The sequence below is a fragment of the Eurosta solidaginis genome, chromosome 4 (genome assembly GCF_040869045.1).
Source record: "Eurosta solidaginis isolate ZX-2024a chromosome 4, ASM4086904v1, whole genome shotgun sequence".
Classification (NCBI taxonomy): Eukaryota; Metazoa; Arthropoda; class Insecta; order Diptera; family Tephritidae; genus Eurosta; species Eurosta solidaginis.
The window spans coordinates 104,344,111-104,366,678 of record NC_090322.1 but is presented as its reverse complement, the minus strand read 5'-3'; the positions used below and the strand labels follow the sequence as shown (position 1 = coordinate 104,366,678).

The 22,568-nt window shown below is 42.0% G+C and overlaps 1 protein-coding gene across 5 annotated transcripts in view; it reads right to left on the bottom strand.

Moving 5' to 3' along the window:
• The window catches only part of RhoGAPp190 (Rho GTPase-activating protein 190), a 377,159-nt gene that overhangs the window by 20,653 nt on the left and 333,938 nt on the right, over positions 1-22,568 (bottom strand). For all 5 annotated transcript variants that reach the window (XM_067782351.1, XM_067782350.1, XM_067782353.1 and 2 more), the window contains 3 exons: positions 20,700-20,918; positions 20,575-20,630; positions 20,134-20,518 (listed from right to left, as the gene is read on the bottom strand). In XM_067782351.1, coding sequence (XP_067638452.1) covers positions 20,134-20,518; positions 20,575-20,630; positions 20,700-20,918 — 660 coding nt within the window. The remainder of the gene's footprint in view (positions 1-20,133; positions 20,519-20,574; positions 20,631-20,699; positions 20,919-22,568) is intronic.

Here is a 22,568-nt window from a genome sequence, read left to right as displayed (position 1 = left end):
TATAGTTTCTCTCATTGCATACTTTAAGGAGTATCTCAGATATATGCATGCTTCTTAGCTGCGTGTACCTACATATGTGTAGAAATAATGATTGATTCGCTTATGTAGATACAAGTGACTGTCTGATTTATTGTTGTTGTGGCTTTATTTACTTATCATCAGACTAGGGATTTAGTGTCACTCATATTCGTCACAATACATATTTAGGAGATAGGAGACAGACAGGCAGAGCTTCTGTTCCAATTTGAGTCTTGCTAGTTTTTTTTTTAACACGCTTATATTAGCTTCACTTGTATGTATGCTTGTTTGTAACTCTGCAGGCTAGGCGCCTGACAGATCAACATCAAATATCTAAGTGGATTGTAGACACTAAAACGGTACCATATTTGCGTGTTCTTTAGTTTTTTTAAACTATATTTATATTATTAAATTTTAAACGACAGCTGCAAGGCAGATGAATTTTCACTGTCTGCTGTACATCAAAATATACCTAGTTTGCGTCGTAATTTCGATCTATTGGCAACAAATCTTGATGCTTTCCTGAACCTCCCTAGTCTTATCTTTGTATCAGAAATCTGGATATATTCATTTGAGATTGATGAATATAATTTATCTAATTATACATTTTATGCAATGCTAATGATTCGTTTCCAGCTGGCGAAGTAGGGGTTTTTGTTCATGATTCGTTTGACTGTAGCAAAATTGAACGACTTAGTCTCACTAGTGCTGACGCTATAACGGTTTCGTGCTGCATTGCAAATTAAACTTTGTATTTGTCTGTATTTATAGAGTTCACTCGCAACCTGCTCAATTATTTATCGATTAGTTCAATTCACTATTAAGTAGTGCATCAACTACTAATCTTGTAATTTTGGGCGATTTTAATTTGGAAACTACAAGCCCTGTACTTAATAATTATAACATGGTACTGTCAGACCATGGCTTATATTCCCTTATCAACGAAGCTACTAGACCAGTGGCAGGTACGTGTCTTGATCACGTACTCTCCCGCTTCTATGGTTATTCTTGGTCTGCGTGTTCCGCTATTAACTCGGACCTGGGTATCACGGATCACTCTATGAGTGGTATTCTCAAAAACACAATGGTTGAGAAAGACGTTAGAAAAAGAAATAGGCATGTTGTAGAAAAAATTAATTTTGATCAACTAAATATTGAACTTCGCTTAAATGTTTGGAGGAACGTATACGCCGAAGAAAATTTATCAAGGGCATACGGTTTGTTTTTAGATAATTTAATGCAATGCATTAACTCCTCAACATACTGCGTTAATAAAAAAGCATCAGAAATCAGACTCAACCCGTGGATATATAAATGCCTTTTGAATAGAATTAGGCTGAAAAAAAAATTGGGAAAAAAGTGCAACAAACATCCACATGACACGAACCTGAATACTCGTTGTCAGCAAATATGCAAACGAATTAATGGAGAAATTCGCAAATGGAACGATTATTATTATAACTTTGTCAATAAATCCAAAGGTAATCCAAAAGAAGAGTGGAAAGTAATAAATAGCATTATTGATAAAAATACAGAAAGTCAAGATACTCACTTTGTTTTACAAAAAGAAGGCGTTGAAATTTCTGTTCCCATAGAAATAGCTAATGATTTTAATGAATACTTTACTTCAATTGGGAAGCTTCCGCTGTGATACCCCCTTGGAGTAGCTAAAGAAGCAACAGCTTTTTTGAACCAATCTCAGGATCGTAGATTTTAATTGCAATAAAATCTTTGAAAAATAGTAATTTTTCCAGTCACGATGGCATCTCTAACGTTATATTAAAGAAAATCTCATACAATGTTGTTGATGTCTTAAAACATATCTTTAACTTGAGTGTTACAACTGGGATTTTCCCAGAACAATTAAAATTACGAATTGTAATACCGATTTTCAAAAAAGGTAATAAAAAAGATATGGCTAACTATAGGCCGATTTCACTGTTGTCATCAAATACTAAAATTTTTGAAAAAATTGTAAAAATTGTTATCCTACTTTGAAAAAATAAAGTTTCTTAGTCCTTTGCAATTTGGTTTCAGGGATGGTCTTCTACGGAAGATGCTCTCTTGGCAGGGCCGAATTTACCACTAGGCTGTAGCCTAGGGCGGCAAAGTTTTGGGGCGCCATTTAGGGGGCGAACAATTTTTAGAACCTAACGACAGAATAATTTATGATTTGGAAATCAAATGTGTAAGGAAAAAAATTATATTGGATAATCATTTATGTCTCAAATAAAGGAAAATAATATGAAAAACATGTACCTATATCAATAATTTAATATAAGGAATTTGTTCATTCATTTCATGGATCATCAGTCGTAAGCATTCAGATAAAGGCGCGAAAATTTTTAAAGTGTGTGCAACAGAGCGTTTAACATGTCGTCTGCTACTCTGTGCAACAACGTATCACGTGACCTTGTTTATCACTAGAAACAAGCGACTACATAATGCCAGCATGAAAAAGTAGCAACTTGCGAAACTTCCATTTCAGCCTTTGCTACTAGAATTTCCCACTTCGAACCGTTCGAACAACAACTAAAAAAATCCTGTATCGCTATGTCTTCACGCCGACTTCGCCAACTGCGTAAAAATTCAAAGGCAACTACGACTGCTTAGCCGGTAAACGTTTATATATCCCGTTACTTGGCAGCAGACGCAATAGCATATGAAATATGTATGTATGTACATATGTATGTAGCTGCGTCGCTGCTTTCAAAATTAAGCCAACAAAAGTAGGCAGCCCAGCGTCATAGCCCATCAAAAAATTTGTTCCATATTTTCAATTGAACAAATTAAATGTTATAATACTGTAACGAATTTCGTGCAATTCTCCTTATTTGCAACCTTCTGCTAAGTTCGAATCACTAAACTGTTGAATAAATAACTCCAATATTTAATAATGCAAAACGGCCTTTATTAAAATACTTCACAATAACACTTATAACTCGCAACTAATTGCTTAAATGAAACTGATAATACTGCTATTGCTCGCTAGATAGCGTCTTAAATCCAACCGATTCTCGCACCTCTACTGTTGCTGCTTTTATAGTGTTTGGTTGCCTCGTTGACATTTCTAGGCGGTTCTGTTCTAGAGTCTACTAGTTGGTTATCTGCTATAAGTTTCTCAGCTATAACTACAGATGCACAATTTTTATAGCTTCTCTCACATGCGCGTGTATTTGTGAGCGACACTTCCACAATTATAATTGCATATCTCAGATAAGATATCTGCATGTGTTTTTGCGTTGCTTCTCCGCTGCGTGTACGTACATATGTGTAGACATAATGATTGAATTATTGATGTGCATACAGTCACTGCTTAGCATCGGCTTAGAGATAACGGTACCCCTTAGTGTTGCTAATATTCGTAACAATACTTTCAAATACAAATATTTAAAAACTAGTGGCAATCTGCAAAATTTAGAATGCTTGAATTAATTGGGATCAAATTTCAAAACTTTTGTCCAAAAACAAAAGCTACAGTCAGCGTCAAAACAAAGTGTACAGCCAATTTATGCGAATTTAAACAATTTTTTCTTAAGTTAAATTATTTTCGCAATTTTTTAATGAAAATGTATGTTGATATATAATAAGAACAATGAAGAATAAAGTTCAAAATTTACTGAAAATTCCGCAAATTTTCCTCAAAATTTCGAACTTCGCCAAGAATTTTCAGAATTTTTCTGAGTATGCAGTTTTGTAGCTCATTGAATTCTAGTATAATATTGTACTATTCTTAATCCGCTAAAGAGACTTCCCGATTTTTGGCAATTTTTTTCTACCTTCGAGGTATCAGTCATTAAAGAATATAAGACTTGTCAAAGCAGAAAAAAAATCAGGAAAACTCAATTTGATGAAAAAAAAAGAAGGAGATGTAACATTGTTGGGCAGAAAGACTTGAGAGTCAATTCTTTTAATGTTATCATCGAAAATTGACTCTGCAATCTAGAAGAAAGAAGTTCAGGATACATATGTAAACATTTTTAAGATATTTTCTGCGCTCATTGAATTGAATACTTTAAGTTCTGAAGACCTTCGTAAGCAAGCAAAACAGTTGTGTGAATTTTATCACGAAGACTTGGAAACATCCTTTGAGGATCAGTTAACTCATTTTAAAATGCACTGCATGGAAATGCAGATACCCAATTTTTCACCAACAGAAATGCTAAAATTTTTGCGGAAAAATGATCTTCAAATGGTGTTTCCAAACGTCGAAATAGCTTTTAGAATACTTGTATGCACTGCAGTAACAAACTGCAGTGCCGAAAGATCTTTTTCATGTTTACGAAGAATAAAAAATTATATACATACGTTTAACAATCTCAGAAAACCGAACGTCGGCTACGGCGTTACTTGCAATTGAATCTTCATTACGTGTAAAACTTGATTGTGATAAGTTGATAGAAGAATTTGCAAAAAATAAGGCTCGACGCAAATTATTGTGAATAAGTGTATTTTTATCCAAAGATCAAAATTTGTTAAGCATATACATATGTATGTACATGGAATTTTTAATATAAATAAAAAAGTATCAGCTAAAAGTACTTAGATATTACTTGTTACGATTTCTTTTATTTCATATACATATCCAAGAGAATTTTTAAAAAGTGGAGGAGGGGGGGGGGGAGGCTGGGGGGCGCGCAGAAAAATAAACAGCCTAGGGCGGCAAATACCTCAAGTCCGGCCCTGTCTCTTAGACTTCTGGTCTACTATATACAAGAGTATAGTCTCAAAAAAAACTCGATTAAAAGTCTCTAAATTGATGCCTAATATAATACAAGCGATCATTTTAACGGGCCCTGCAGCAGGCGAAACAACAATGATCCCGCGGATACCAATGATACCCACCGATCTACCATTTACTTTCAAACGTGTCGTTTCCTGTGAGAATTTGTTTTGAAAAAAATTTTCCTTATTTTACGTATTAATTTTTTACGTTCTACAAGCCAATTTCGACTGCTGAGTCCAAAACGCACTACCTCAAAGTAATTTTCAAAAACGTCTTACCATGATACAAAAAAGAAGGTAGTTCCACACAAAATTTTTTGACGAATTTGGGGATTTTTGAAGTTTCATAATGTTTGTTGTTTTGCCAGATGCGATGCCATACCGTTACTGTTTAAGGCGAAATTGTGTTTTTTGGAGATGGAAATTTCCTTTAGGATGAAAACGCAATGGCCATCTGAGACAATAATAATATGCTTCAGCACAATTTATGTGCATATATATCGATTGAGAATACAGTAAAACATGCAATTTTATTGAAAAATAGTGGATAATTACTCATACATAGGTTAATGACTCATATATTTATGGCAGCTAGCATGCCCCTACAGTGGATATTTCTTGCGGCATGTTGAGAAAAAGTGTACCTCCAAAGTCTGCAGTGAGTGGTAGGTGTTTAATTTGTTACGTTTATGGGACGCTACATCCATGTCAATGATAAAAGGACACAGAATGTGTATAGGTGGGGCGGCCCAAGTTGACCCCAGGTACAACGGGCAAAAACACTCTGTTGTTGTTGTTGTTGTTGTAGCGAAAAGGTTACTCCCCGAAGGCTTTGGGGAGTGTTATCGATGTGATGCTCCTTTGCTGGATACAGATCCGGTACGCTCCGGTAACACAGCACCATTAAGGTGCTAGCCCGACCATCTCGGGAACGATTTATATGGCCACATTAAACCTTCAGGCCGTCCCTCCCTCCCCACCTCAAGTTCTATGAGGAGATAGGGGTCGCCAGAGCCTCGTCTGTTAGTGAAACAGGATTCGCCGCGGATAGGTGAGGTTGACAATTGGGTTTGGAGAAGCTATATATTGCGCTGACAACCTGAAGGGTTGCGCTACAAAGCCCCTTGAATCTGGTATTTTAGTCGCCTCTTACGACAGACATACCTACCGCGGGTATATTCTGACCCCCTAACCCGCTGGGGGGGGGGGGGGGCAAAAACACTCTCATAACTAGTGGTTAACCTGCAGACCTACAGGGAAATGTTCTCCCAAAAAAATGGTTTAGCAATTCTCTCCTAAAGCGCAACGCTGGAATTATACGATAAATAAAAAAATAAAAAATGAGGACTTGTAGCCAATTTATCTAGAAATTGCGGTGTCGGTTTATAAGGACCTCCCTTGAGCAAGCAATTGACAAACGTGTATGTTTTTTCAAAATGTTCTGAGCAAAGTACGGACACTTAAAAAGGCTATATTCCATTGCTCTGCATACTTCGATCCATGTTTCTTCCACCAAACCAATTCTCGGGAGCTCGAAAAACTTACTAAAAACTTTCTTTTCCAGGCTGATATTTCGTCTTAAAATATTTCCAAGTCATGGGGCTCATTTTTTTTCTTTTTTTTTTTTAAATAACTATGAAAGTAATTTCGTCGTATTCGTAATATGAAATTCATCAAAATTTGAAAAATTCATAGAATAAATTCGATACACTTTGAGCTGAGATAAATTCTGAGTCTTCTTCAATCAAATTCTGAGAGAAAAGGAAGAAAGGTAGTTGCGTACGCCGATGACTTAGTGATTCCGATCACAGGCAAATTCTTGCCACCTATCAGCGAACTCATGGAATCGGCACGTTGCGACATTTCGCGATGAACAGGACAAAAATTGAACTTGTCCTATTCACGACAAAGACAAAGATACAAAGATGGCACCACATGTCATTCATGGTATGTACAGCACAGTCATTCGACCGATACTAACATATGGAGCTCTGGTCTGGTGGAAGCCGCTAGACAAAAAGAGTAATCAACAGAGGATCGGGAAAGTCCAAAGGCTGGCATGAGTGGGAAGGTCAGGCGCCGTGAGCAGCGCACCTCAGGAAGCGCTAAATGTAATCTTCAACTTGACGCCTCTACAACTCTTCGTGCAAGGATTAGCCGCTAGAGGAGCTCTACGACTAAGAGAATCCAACATGTGTAAAACAGCTAAGCACGCACAGGCGACGATTCTGGACGATATGACGAAGGGGCAATTAAACGGAATAATAACCGACCTAACATCCAAAACAGACCACATCACAGGAGGTTGACCTTCCAAGTTCAGAACATACGATATCCTTAAAGGGAAGAATGGGAAGTAGGCCTAGACAACGGCAGGGGCATCACAATATACACCGACGGCTCGAAAATGGAAAAGGGAATTGGAACTGGGATGTACTCAACACATCTTCAGTTAAGCCAATCATTACGATTTCCTGAAGCATGCAGTGTATTCCAAGCCAAGGTCTATGCCAAAGACAGAGCGGCAAAGCTGCTCCAAGATAGTGCGGTCTCCAACACCGACGTAACAGTCTTTGTTTACAGCCAACCCACCTTAAGGGCATTACAGTCCAACATGATAAAATCGGACATCGCGCGGAGGTGTAGAGCATCTCCGGCTTCTATAAGTCATCTCAGTGGCTCCTTTTGCTGGGTCCCTGGGCACAGCGGCATTGAAGGGAACGAACTCGTGGATGAGATGGCTAGGAAAGATTCCGACTTAGACATAAGTGAGACGGACAGCTCCGTCCGACCGCCGCTGAGTTATCTCCTAGGGAGAATCGACGAATATGAGAACAGGGCAACCGCTTCCCAAGGCAGTCGGTTTTATGTACCGGAGCGACCCGGGATTTTTCCCGACCAAGGACTGTCATTTCAGTAACCCCATTTAATTTGTTGTGTCCCTCCCACAAATTGTCACCCTCCTAGCAGATCCTCGCAGCGGGACTGCGCCATATTCTCCTGCTCCGGGAAGGTGTCGAACCCAATTCGGGTCCGTCTCCTGACCCCGGTCCTGATAAATGGTTTTGCTGCGTTTGCCGGAAAAGAATCTTTTTAGGACGGTCATACTCTTGTTAGTGTGTCACGTGCAAGGGATGGTTACATCGGACAGGTTGTTCTGGACTAGATCGCAAAACCAGACGTCCTCATAACTTTTATAAATCGTTTGTGGCTCCTTACTGTTCACGCCCAAGAGCGTCCCACAGTCTGCGCTCTACGGCGCCACCAGCTCATACGGCCGCTCTTACTCATAACTACAATCTCCGTAGTAGAGTGGGTAGCAATGCCGTGCATCAACGCACGCCCCCATCTTCTACCCCCCCCCCCCTCTTTTACGTCAGCAATCGTGTAGGTTCTGGAAATAGTCCCTACCACCTTTTGTACCGTTTGCCAGCACAGAATATATATGTTTTCGACATCCGCCAAATGCAGCTCCTGCCTTGGAGGGTGCCACTTTCCAAGATGTTCTGGTATCCGCGACGGAAACTCCCCGACGGGCTTCATTGCGCCATGTTGTCAGGCCGCAAAACCAAGTACACCGGGTACCCCAATTCTTACCCAGGGCCACAACAGCAATTGCGTCCTAGCCTTTCACAACCCAGGCGTAGTCACCCGTCACTTACTCAAAGGGTGACGACGTCTCCCCTGCTGCACTTCAGAATTCTGCAGTTAAACTGTAATGAATTAAGGTAAGATCACGGAGATAGTCGATTTCATGAAGCGGCATAACATCCGCATTGCTGCGATTCAACAGACTAAGCTCACAGCAAGATCTGCTTTGCAAACCTGTTCTGGGTATAATGTCCACAGAAACGATCGCGAGAGAGGAAATGGAGGCAGTCTCGCATTTATCACCACTCAGTGCAATATCATATATTTGACCACGACATCGGTCGGAGGGACAATGCCCTAGAACGTAACGGCTTATCTGTCCGGTCAAGCAATGCAAAATCGCGAGAGCGGAAATGGAGGCGGCTTAGCGTTTATCACACACCACTAATATCAACGCCTTACTCACTGGCAACAATCGTATTATCTTAGGCGATTTCAATGCCCAACACGATCTATGGCATACAAACTTGCGGGCGGACAGTAGGGGTGAGATGTTGGCGGATCAAATAAAAGAAACGACGTTCTGCACAATAAACGGCGACGCGCCCACACGCATGGTAGGAAGCTGTCATAGTTCGCCGAATATTTCAATCGTGAGCGCAGAATTCGTAAAATGCGGCAGCTGGCAGCCGATGGCAACACTGGCATCCGACCAGCTGCCTATACTTATTTCGCTCGTACCGCCGACTTCATCGTCACAGAAAAACGCACTTGCATTAACTTTAAAAAAGGAAAGTGGGACGAATACAAATCCTTTACAGACAACCGCTTTGCTGTCCTCCCTATCCCGACTGATGCCCGCCAAGGGAGCGTGCTTTCCGCAAGGTCATTGAATCCGCCTCGGCTCCTTTCATTCCCGCCGGTAGAATTCCCGAAATCCGGCCACACTTCCCGGCGGAGGCCGCAAACTTAGCGAGAGAACGTGACCTTATAAGACAGCTCGATCCCGGCGACCCCAAATAAGGGATACAAACCAACGCATCAGATTGCTTGTGGCTGAACACAAGCGGGCGAAATGGGAGGAGCACCTAAGCGGTTGTAACCTCTCTGCCGGTGTAGGTAAACTTTGGTCCACCATAAAGTCCCTATCGAATCCGCCTAGGCACAATGACAAAGTTTCCATCGCCTTTGGCGATAAAGTGCTGTCGGATGCGAAAAAATGCGCGAGCGCTTTCTGCCGACAATATATAATGCATTCTACCATCGACAAAGATAGACGGAGGGCCAACAGACACGCACATAAACATAAATTCAGCGCGTCACCAATTACCATCACCGCCAGAGAGGTTGAGGATGCCATCGGTCATGCTAAACCATCCAAAGCAGTGGGCCCAGACGGCATAGCCATGCCGTTGCTTAAAAGCCTAGGGAAAGGGGTTTCAAATATTTAGCACATGTCTTCAACCTGTCTCTTTCCACATTTGTCATACCCGAGAAATGGAAAATAGCCAAGGTGGTCCCGCTATTAAAGCCTGGAAACCAGCTAACATAGGAGAGTCATATCGCCCAATATCTCTCCTATCGCCAGTAGCCAAGACGCTTGATGCCATTCAACGCAAATTTGCAGCTAGCCTGCTCTCAGCAGATAAATTACGGTTTAAATCAAAACCCCCACCATAGAACAGTACTCTTTGCGCTAGACCTATAAAAAGCTTTTGATACGGTCAACCACGACACGTTACCGCAACACCTGGAAGGGTCTACCCTTTAAAGGTGGACCGCAAATTATATGGGTGGTCGGCAGCCATCAGTGCAATTTAGAAATGAAACATCAAAACCAAGAAGAATTAAACCAGGGGTGCCACAGGGTGGTGTCCTATCCCCACTTATGTTTAATTTCTACATATGAGCCGTTTATTTTGAAAGTGGCATAAGTCATTTCATGTCGTTTAGGTTCAGTGGTAATTTGTTTGTATCTCTCCTCGCCTCCAGTTTTTTAGAGTCCAATATCCAAAAGATGCAATTCTTATTATTATTTTATAATTGTAGAACCATCTATATATGCATTCGTTCAAAAATAACAATGCATTTAAGACCATGAGTTGGAAATGACTTATGCCACTTTCAAAATAAACGGCTCATATATAAGCTACCTTCGCCACCAGAAGGAGTTACTATCGTTTCCTACGCCGATGACTGCACAATAATGACCACAGGCCCAGGCCCACAGATCGATGAGCTGCCATTATCACCGACTAAATCCTCCGCGACCTTATTTACAACATGGACGTCCCAAATATCGACCATTTTGAACATCCACGTCGATGGAACTACGCTACCGACTGTCCTACACCCCAAAATCTTGGGTGTGACGTTTTATCAGGATCTACATTTTGGTGAGCACGCAGCCGAAATTGTACGGAAAATCCAGGGCCGTAATAAAATCCTCAAATCCCTTGCTGGCAGCACTTGGGGAAAAGACAAAGAAACGCTCATTACCACATACAAAGCAATTGGCCAGCCGATTGCATGATACGCGTCCCCTATATGGTCGCCAAGCCTAAAAATTACCCACTGGAAGAAGCTACAGGCCTGCCAAAATAGTGCTCTCAGAACCGCCAAAGGCTGTCTTCTTATGTTCCCAGAACACCATCTACATAATGAGGCGAGAATACTCCCCATCAGAGAGAGAAATGAGATGCTAACCAAACAGTTCCTGTTTAATACCCAGAAACCTGGGCATCCCAATAGACATCTGATTGATGAGTCAGCACCGCCAGGGACTTAAGGAGTCATCACCGTAAGCATTTTGAGGAAATACAGCACCTGAGAACTCAAGACGTATGAAGCAAAAAACACAAGCAGGTCTTTGGTAAACTACACAAACAGGCGTCGGACATCTATGCCAGGAATTGCCCGGAGAATCCAGTTCTCATAGAACAGTACCCAAAACTTGCGGAAGAGGAACGCATACTCCCCAAGGAAACGCGAGTCACTCTAGTTCAACTTCATTCTGGATACTGTAACAGGTTAAACTCTTACCTATCCAGAATCAACCCCGACATACAAAATGTGTCCCCACATGACACCAACCATCTCTTTAATTGCAATGTGGAACCAACGCCTCTAACACCCCTTTCATTATGGTCCACCCCTGTTGAAACAGCAGGTTTCCTTGGACTCCCGTTAGAGGATATTGATGACAATTTGTGATCGGTCGCAACTATTAGGTTGTTGTTGTTGTTGTAGCAATGCTCGCCCCACCTAATAGCCGCGACCGATCACAAATTGTCATCAATATCCTCTAACGAGAGTCCAAGGAAACTTGCCGTTTCAACAGGGGTGGTCCATAAGGAAAGGGGTGTTAGAGGCGTTGGTTCCACATTACAATTGAAGAGATGGTTGGTGTCATGTGGGGACACATTGCAAGCGGGGCATACATTTTGTATGTCGGGGTTGATTCTGGATAGGTAAGAGTTTAACCTGTTACAGTATCCAGAACGAAGTTGAGCAAGAGTGACACGCGTTTCCCTGGGGAGTATGCGTTCCTCTTCCGCAAGTCTTGGATAATTTTCGTTAAGTACTGGATTCGCCGGGCAATTCCCGGCATAAAGGTCCGACGCCTGTTTATGGAGTTCACCAAGGACCTGCTTGTGTTTTTTCACTTCATACGGCTGGGTTCTCAGGTGCCGTATTTCCTCAAAATGCTTACGGAGATGACTCCTTAAGCCCCTAGGCGGTGTTGGTTCATCAATCAGATGTCTGTTGGGATGCCCAGGCTTCTGGGTATTCAACAGGAACTGTTTGGTCAGCATCTCATTTCTCTCCCTGATGGGGAGTATTCTCGCCTCATTATGCAGATGGTGTTCTGGGGACATAAGAAGACAGCCCGTGGCGATTCTGAGAGCAGTATTTTGGCAGGCCTGTAGTTTCTTCCAGTGGGTGATTTTTAGGCTTGGCGACCATATGGGTGACGCGTAGCACGTAATCGGCTGGCTAATTGCTTTGTATGTAGTCATGAGCGTTTCTTTATCTTTACCCCAAGTACTGCCAGCGAGGGATTTGAGGATTTTGTTACGGCTCTGAATTATCGGAACAATTGCGGCTGCGTGCTTACCAAAATGTAGATCCTGATCAAACGTCACACCCAAGATTTTGGGGTGTCGGACAGTCGGTAGCGTAGTACCATCGACGTGGATGTTCAAAATGGTCGACATTTGGGGCGTCCATGTTGTAAATAAGGTCGCGGAAGATTTAGTCGGTGATAATGCCAGGTTTCACGAGGCGAAAAAACTGGAGAGATCAGGGAGGTAGCCGTTTATTTTATTGCATAGCGCATCGATCTTTGGGCCTGGGCCTGTGGCCATTATTGTGCAGTCATCGGCGTAGGAAACGATTGTGACTCCTTCCGGTGGTGAAGGTAGCTTAGATATGTAGAAATTAAACAAAAGTGGGGATAGGACACTACCCTGTGGCACCCCCTGTTTAATTCTCCTTGGTTTTGATGTTTCGTTTCTAAATTGCACCGATGCCTGCCGACCACCCAGATAATTTGCGGTCCACCTTTTAAGACATGGGGGAAGGGTAGACCCTCCCAGGTCCTGCAGTAACGAGCCATGGTTGACCGTATCAAAAGCTAATGGCATTTAGCGCGGTGGTAGTGCTATGGAGTTTTCTGAAGCCATGCTGATGAGGGGCTAGCTGCAAATTTGCTTGGAAATAAGGGAGCAAAATGGCTTCAAGCGCCTTTGCCACTGGCGATAGGAGAGATATCGGACGATACGACTCACCTATGTTAGCTGGTTTCCCAGGGTTTAGTAGCGGGACCACCTTGGCCACTTTCCATTTCTCAGGTATGACAAAGGTGGAAAGAGCCAGATTGAAGACATGCGCTAAATATTTGAACCCCTCTTTCCCTAGGTTTTTAAGCATCGGCATGGCTATGCCGTCTGGGCCCACTGCTTTGGATGGTTTAGCACGACCTATGGCGTCCTCAACCTCTTTAGCGGTGATGGTGATTGGTGACGCGCTTAATTTGTGTTTATGTGCGCGTCTATTGGCTCTCCGTCTATCTTTGTCGACCGTAGGATGCATTATATATTGTCGGCAGAAAGCGCTCGCGCATTTTTTCGCGTCCGACAGCACTTTGTCGCCAAAGGCGATGGAAACTTTGTCTTTGTGCTTAGTCGGATTCGATAGGGACTTTACGGTGGACCAAAGTTTACCCACACCGGTAGAGAGGTTACAACCTCTTAGGTGCTCCTCCCATTTCGCCCGCTTGTGTTCATCCACAAGCAGTCTGATGCGTTGGTTTATATCCCTTATTTGGGGGTCGCCTTGATCAAGCTGTCTTATAAGGTCACGTTCTCTCGCTAAGTTTGCGGCCTCCGCCGGGAAGTGGGGCCGGATTTCGGGAATTCTCCCGGCGGGAATGAAATGTGCCGAGGCGAATTTAATGACCTTACGGAAGGCACGCTCCCCTTGGCGGGCATCAGTCGGGATAGGGAGGGCAGCTAGGCGGCTGTCTGTAAAGGATTTATATTCTTCCCACTTTCCTTTTTTGAAGTTTATGAAAGTGTTTTTTTCAGTGACGATGAAGTCGGCGTTACGCTCAAGCGAAATAAGTATGGGCAGGTGGTCGGATGCCAATGTTACCATCGGCTGCCAGTTGACGCAGTTTACGAGTTCTGCGCTCACGATTGAGATATCTGGCGAGCTGTGACAGGTTCCTACCATACGTGTGGGGGCGTCTCCGTTTATTGTGCAGAACGTCGTTTCTTTTATTTGATCCGCCAACATCTCACCCCTACTGTCCGCCCGCAAGTTTGAATGCCATAGATCATGATGGGCATTGAAATCGCCTAAGATAATGCGATTGTTGCCAGTGAGTAAGGCCCTGATATTAGGGCGGTATCCACTGGGGCAACAGGTGGCAGGAGGGATGTAGATGTTGATGATTTATAGGTTTGCATCGCCTGACCGGACAGATAGGCCTTGACGTTCTAAGCCATTGTCCCTGCGGTCGATGCCAGGATCAAATATACAATATTGCACAGAGTGATGTATGATAAACGCGAGACCGCCTCCATTTCCGCTTTCGCGGTCTTTCCTGTGGACGTTATACCCAGAGCAGGTCTGCAATGCGGATCTTGCTGTGAGTTTAGTCTCTTGAATCGTAGCAATGCGGATGTTGTGCCGCTTCATGAAATCGACTATCTCCGTAATCTTCCCAGTTAGTCCATTACAGTTTAACTGCAGAATTCTGAAGTGCATAAGGGGAGACGTCGCCACTCTGGGGGTAAGTGACGGGTGACTACGCCTGGGTTGGGGAAGGCCAGGACGCAATTGCTGTTGTGGCCCTAGGACTGGGCGTCCTTGGGCAAGCATTGGGGTACCCGGATGATTTGGGTTTGCGGCCTGGCAACATGGCGCGATGAAACCCGTCGGGGGGTTGCCGTCGCGGAGACCAGAACATCTAGGGAAGTGGCACCACCCAAGGCAGGAGCTGCATTAGGCGGATGTCGCAAACATATATATTCTGTGCTGGCAAACGGTGCAAACGGAGGTAGGGACTAAGAGTCTGTTTCCCTGACCTACACGATTGCTGCCGGAAAAGAGGGGGGGGAAGACGGGGGCAGGAGCTGCTGCTCAGCATTGCTTCCGACTCTACAACGAAGATTGTAGTTATGAGTGGTAGCAGCTGTTTGAGTTGTTGGCGCCGTGGGGCGCGAGCAGCAGCGGGTACTTGTTGTGGCTTGCTGAGCAGCGGGGCTGCTGGAAGGTAGTGGGGGGCGCTTAGACGTAGACTGCGGGACGCCCTTGGGCGTGAACAGCAAGGAGCCACAAAAGATTTATAAAAGTTACGTGGACGTCGGGTTTTGGGATCAAGCCTAGCACAACCTGTCCGATGCAACCATCCCTTGCACGAAACACACTGAACAGAGTATGACCGTCCTAAAAAGATTCTTTTCCGGCAGATGCAGCAAAACCATTTCTCAGGACCGGGGTCAGGAGACGGACCCGGATTGGATTCGATGCCTTCCCGGTGTAAGAGAATATGGAGCAGTCCTGCTGCAAGGAGCTGCTGGGAGGATGACAATTTGTGGGAGGGACGAAACAAATTAGATGGGGTCACACTGAAATGACAGTCCTTGGTCGGAAAAAATCCCGAGTCGCTCCGGTACATAGAACCGACTGCCTTGGGAAGCGTATTAGGTGGGGCGAAGCACTGCTACAACAACAACAACAAAGTTCTGCACAATAAACGGAAACGCCCCCAATCGTGTGGTAGGAAGCTGTCACAGTTCGTCAGATATATCAATCGTGAACATTGGCATCTGACCACCTGTCAATATTTATTTCGCTCGAGCGTACTACCGACCTCATTCACCGAAAAACGCACTTTCATAAATTTTAAAAAAGGTAAGTGGGATGAGTACAAATCCTTTGCAGACAGCCGCTTTGCTGCCCTCCCTATCCCGACTGATGCTCTTCAAGGGTAGCGTGCTTTCCGCAAGGTCATTGAATCTGCCTCGGCTCGCTTTATTCCCGCCGGAAGAATTCCCGAAATTTGGCTCGATCCCGACCCCCAAATAAGGGATACAAACCACCGCATCAGATTGCTTTTGGATGAACACAAGCGGGCGAAATGGGAGGAGCATCTAAGTCGATGTAGCCTCTCTGCCGGTGTGGGTAAGCTTTGGTCCTCCGTAAAGTCCCTATCGAATCCTTCCAAGCACAATGACAAAATTTCCAACGCCTTGGCGATAAAGTGCTGTCGGCCTCGAAAAAATGCGCGAGCGCTTTTTGCCGACAATATATAATGCATTCTACGGTTGACAAAGTTATACCGAGGGCCAACAGACACACACACACAAACATAAATTCAGCGCTTCCCCAATTACCATCACCGCCAAAGAGGTTGAGGATGCCATTGGTCAACCTAAACAATCTAAAGCAGTGGGCCCAGACGGCATAGCCATGCCGATGCTTAATAGTCTAAGAAAAGAGGGTTTCAAATATTTAGCACATGTCTTCAACCTGTCTCTGTCCACCTTTGTCATCTCCGAAAAATGGAAAATGGCCAACGTGGTCCCGCTGCTAAAGTCTGGGAAACCAGCTAACATAGGAGAGTCATATCGCCCGATGTCTCTCCTATCGCCAGCAGCCAAGCCGCTTGAAGCCATTTTGCTCCCATATTTCAAAGCAAATTTGCAACTAGCCTGTCATCAGCATGGCTTTAGAAAACTTCATAGCACAACCACCGCGCCAAATGCCATTAGCACCCAGATAAATTGCGGTTCAAATCAAAACCCCCACCACAGAACAGTACTCGTTGCGCTAGGCCTATCAAAAGCTTTTGATACGGTCAACCATGGTACGTCACCCCAAGACCTGGAAAGGTCTACCCTTCCCCCGTGTATTAAAGAGTGGACCACAAATTATCTGGGTGGCCGGCAGGCATCGGTGCAATTTAGAAACGCAATATCAAAACCAAGAAGAATTAAACAACGGGTGCACAGGGTGGTGTCCTATTCCCACTTTTGTTTAACTTCTACTTATCAAAGCTACCTCCACCAGTGGGAGTTACTATCGTTTCCTATGCCGATGACTGCACAATAATGGCCACAGGCCCAGTCCCACAGATCGATGAGCTTTGCAACAAAATAAACGGCTACCTCCCTGATCTCTCCAGTTTTTTCACCTCGCGAAACCTGACATTATCACCGACTAAATCACCGGCGACCTTATTTACAACATGGACGTCCCAAATGTCGACCATTTTGAACATCCACGTCGATTGCACTACACTACCGACTCTCCTACATCCCAAAACCTTGGGTGTGACGTTCGATCAGGATCTACATTTTGATGAGCACGCAGCCGCAATTGTACGGAAAATCCAGAAACGTAATAAAATCCTCAAATCTCTTGCTGGCAGTACTTGGGGAAAAGATAAAGAAACGCTCATTACAATTGGCCAACCGATTGCATGCTACGCGTCCCCGATATGGTCGCCAAGCCTAAAGACTACTCACTGGAAGAAGCTACAGGGCTGTCAAAATACTGCCCTCAGAACCGCCACGGGTTCTCTCCTTATGTCCCCAGAACACCATCTACATAATGGGGCGAGAATACTCCCGATCAGGGAGAGAAATGAAATGCTAACCAAACAATTCCTGTTGAATACCCAGAAACCTGGGCATCCCAACAGACAGATGTTTGATTGATGAGCCAACACCACATAGGGGCTTAAGTAAGCATTATGAGGAAATACGGCACCTGAGAACACAGCCGTATGAAGCCAAAAAACACAAGTAGGTCCTTAGTGAACTCCACAAACAGGCGTCGGACCTCTATGTCGGGAATTGCCCGGTGAATCCTGTACTGAAAGAATAATACCCTTAACTTGCAGAAGAGGAACGCACACTCCCTAGGGAAACGCGAGTCACTCTAGCTCAACTTCGATCTGGATACTGTAACAGGTTAAACTCTTACCTATCCAGAATGAACCCCGACATACAAAATGTATGCCCTGCTTGCAATGTGTCCCCACATGAAACCAACCATCTCTTCAATTGTAATGTGGAACCAACGCCTCTAACACGCCTCTCATTATGGTCCACCCCTGTTGAAGCAGCAAGTTTTCTTGGACTCCCGTTAGAGGATATTGATGACAATTTGCGATCGGTCACACCTATTGGATGGGGCGAAGCACTGCTACAACAACAACAGAACAGGGCAACGGACTTGCTATGGACCAATAGGGTTGACTGCGAAGTCTCAAGGTCCTTATGGCCATGCTGGGATAGGAAAGGCACCAGCGTCCTTCTCAAAGTGAACAAATCTGCGGTGAGGGTACTTACGGGTGTCGTCACAGCTCACTGTGCTATCGCACCAATTCTCCGACGGTGGCGAATACCAACAAGGATGTGGACGAAGAGGAGTCGATCTACCACTTTCCTGCCGATGTCCGGCGCTTCAAAGAAGAAGGCTCAGATTTCTAGGCTCACGCTTCTTCGACAGCCTAGCAGAGGTTGGGAAGGTGGACGTCTCGCTTCTTCTTGGGTTCATCAGGGAAAGCAAGTGGTTCGTTGAGGACCACTAGGAGGAAATGGGGCTAAACGAATTTGCCGCCACCCTGTACTTACTGAGGGCACTCACAATGGACAAAACTATCTCCGAGTGGAAGTTCTATAAAGATATGAGTCATTAAAAAAAATGTATGTATCATTATCCACTATTTTTCAATAAAATTCCATGGTCTGCTGTATTTTCAATCGATATGTATGCACATAAATCGTGCTGAAGCATATTATCACTGTCTCAGATGACCATTGCATTTTCATCCTGAAGGAAATTTCCATCCCGAAAAACCATAAATTCGTCTTAAACAGTGACGGCAACGCTTCTGGCAAAACAACGAAGATTAAGAAACTTCAAAAATCTCCAAATACGTCAACAAATTTTGAGTGGAACTACCTTCTTTTTTATGCCATGATGCAATTGAAATACGCTTGTGCATTTAAGAAAGCTACCATATAGATCAGAGGGCGATGGTTTTCTGCGGTGGATATCCGATCGAATATTGAATGGTATAGTGATGATTTTAAATAGTTTCACGCTAACACTGGCGGCATAAAAATTGGATCCTTGATCTTCAAATATGGATCATAAGCTGCACATATTTTTCAGGGCCTTCTCTTTATATAACGCATTATTTTCTTTTTTATAATCAGTGTGCTTTTTTATTTTCTGTCACGCATTTCACCCCGGGGAATCCACTTAACTGCAGTTTCTACCATTGGTTTTGAAACATTAAGTAATTCTGATACTTTTCTCTACGAATTCTCCAGTTTCACCATGTTTTTAATATGTTCTCGCGTTTTCGGATCGCAATGCTTGCCCTTTCCCATATCTAATAATTACGAAAAGTTCCAAATTGTAATAGACATTGATACCAGCCTGCAAATATTATTTTTAACTTTGCTGTTAAAAAATACACGTTTATGCAAAAATCTTTACGACGAGGTTATGAAATGACACGCTGTCCTTATTAAATCACACAACCGATCACTGACTTAGTTGAAGACGGAATGATTTTTTTTAAATGTGTGAAAATAAATTGGATTTTTCAAATGGTATTTATTTTTGGTAAGAATGAGTAAAAATAATACGCAGTTAGTTGGAAACAATTTGCTCAGCATACTTGGAATCTACTGAAAAGAAGTTTTGTTGCAACTCTGTCCCTATTATTTTTCATATAACTGTACTACACGACATCCGAAAAAAGTCCCTGCTGTAGACGCTCCATTTTCTTGTACTGCTTATCTAGGGATGCTTTCGCTCCCTTGACCCCTGTCCTGTTGAAACGTCCATTTACGAGTATATTTTAATTTTGTATTATTTGCATAAACAATATTTAGCTGTCAAATTAACTCGTACAGTTTTAACTGCTCTTTGTCTAAATTGGAAAGTTGCAGTGCAATTTTGGTTTAGATACCTAAAATTTTGGTGAAACTCAAGAACTTTTAGTTTTCTATACACACACGTGTATATTTACACATTCAACTTCAACCCCCATACACATGAAATAAAAATAAAATGGTCTATGAAGCTTTTTAAAATGACATTTCCATAAGAATTTCCAATTATAAATTTTAAGGTGTTTTATAGGTAAGATTGCTCCAATCAAAACTTTTTAATTTAATTGGTATAATCGCCAAAGACTTGTATTTTTATTAATTCTATGGTCATACTGTAAGGCTTAGTATTACTGATTTATTTTTTGCAACTTACCTTCTTCAAATTTTTGAAATAACAAATCAACATGAGCGCGACTTCCTGGCACTCGATAGATTCCTTCAGAATCGAGACCTTCTTTTTCAATAAATTCCACGCATCTTATAAGGAATTGTGGAATTTCATCATCGTCTGAAATTAACAATTTTCCGAAATAAGAATCCGCATTTTCCGATAATCCTTTAGCAGTTTGCTTTAGCTTTCGTTTGTGTTTCTTTTCTTGTTCTTTTTCTTTTTCTTGTAACTTTCTAAGTCTTGCATTGTCCTCTTTTAATCGGCGTTTTTCTGTTTTCTCCAAGTCTTTTTGAGCTTTTGGATTTATATTAAACTCCGATTGATGTTCTGTTTCAAATAGACTGATGCTTTCAGGAACCATAGAATACTAAAAATATTGTAAATAATAAAAATAATAATGAAGTTTAAAAAACCTCGTCTTACGTCTGGTGATTTCTCGTTTTTTATAAGCTCACTTGCGCTATACTCGACCGATTTTTCTGCAACAAGAAGTAATAGGTATTACAATTTTACCAAATGGTTGCATATATATAAAGAAATCTCCTTACTAGGGTCTGCAACACCTCTATGATAATGGAGGGGAATCTCTGGTGGGCTTACGTAGGACCCGAATAGTGGAACTCTTGGCGTTTGCACAGGAATTGCAACCTTCTTTTTTTTTTGCTTTTTGTTTGTTGGAGGTTTCTTATTAATTTTATAGTATGAGCTGCTTTGCTGTCGAACCTTGCGTTCCGTCGAACTTGCACAGCTGTCAGATTCAGTACAGTCTTAAATATAGAAACATATTGTTTGATTTAAAGTTCAAATTATAAATATACTTACACATTTAGGAATTTTAGTGTGATTTTAAAAACTTTATTTGTTAAATAACTTGAAAAATGCAATATTTGATTATGATTATTTAGCGACCTATTAAATGCTACCTTTTTACTTGCTGGCTCGAGGTCATATAAATAAAAACAAGGTGTTTATATTTTGTGCCAATATATTTCGATTACACATCGGTAATCGTCTTCAAGGGCGAACTATCAACAAACATAAAAACATATAATTTAACAAACAATAATTTTATATTTTAATCAAAACACTTGATACCTACATTATTTCACATTCGTACTGTATAACGAGTATTAAACTGTTTCTTTTTTGTTAACAAGTGTCTGTATGCTTGCGCTGTGTTATCAATATCTGTTTTGTAGTTCATACGTATGTCCGTCGGTGTATTCACTATATGTAACATGTCCAATGCATATCTCTATTTCCATTGTTTCCAAAAAGAGAAAGTGTTTTGATTAAAATATAAAATTATTGTTTGTTACATTATATGTTTTTATGTTTGTTGTTAGTTCGCCCTTGAAGGCGATTACCGATGTGTAATCGAAATATATTGGCACAAAATATAAACACCTTGTTTTTATTTATATGACCTCGAGCCAGCAAGTAAAAAGGTTACAATATTTGATGTTATGTGAACAGCAAATCAAGAGGTAAATAAATATACCAGGAAAAGTAAAAATAAAAACAGAGATGTCAATTATTATCGTTTAATTCAGGGTTTGAGTTGCTTTCTGAAAAACAGTAAAACTTATAAATTTTTGGCTTTACCAGCAATCGTTGTGAATTCATACAAGTGGCAAATGTTTGATAAAAACGTTCACAATAGCAAATAGCCTCGGTCACCTGTTCAACCGCTGTTCGATTACTTAAATTAGTTGCTCAGTAGTGTTTTTCAAAAATTTTTGAAGACGACTGGTTTATTTTTATTGCATTATTTATATATTTTAAAATGTTTGCTTAATTGGCTATTCTTCCATTCTCTGGCCATTCGCGACAGCCATTCTCCCTGTCAGCTATTATTTGACAGGTAGTTATGGCAGTGGTGGAATATAAAGATTTTTCACTTGTATGAATTCACAATTCCAGCAATGAATTTTATGTCAGCATAAACATTTTTTTTACAGCTTATGTTTGAAAAAAAAATTCAGCAGCAGGAAATAAGCAAAGTAAAAAACCAATATTTTTTTTATTTCACTACTTTTTTTAGACGATTTTTTAAGTTCAACAGAAAATATTTATAAAATGGCCTTGTGTATTTTTTCAAATTTCGGACTGATTGTGGACTGAGTATTGCACTCTCATCAGGCTTATACTGTTTTCACAGAAACTTAATGATCTCATTTCACCTGCTAATGAAATCGTAAATTTTTTGCTTTCACACAGAAGTAACTGCTCGATTAGTATGAAGGATGATACAGACAATCATGGCGGAACGATACAAGGTGGGAGCATGGTGACATACCTACAAACAAAAAAAATTCCATGTACTTGTAAATTCGATGGACAAATGTCAAAATCGTACTGCGCCGGTAGTTGATGTATCAAATCAAATAAAAAAGGTTATAATCAGCTGTTCGATG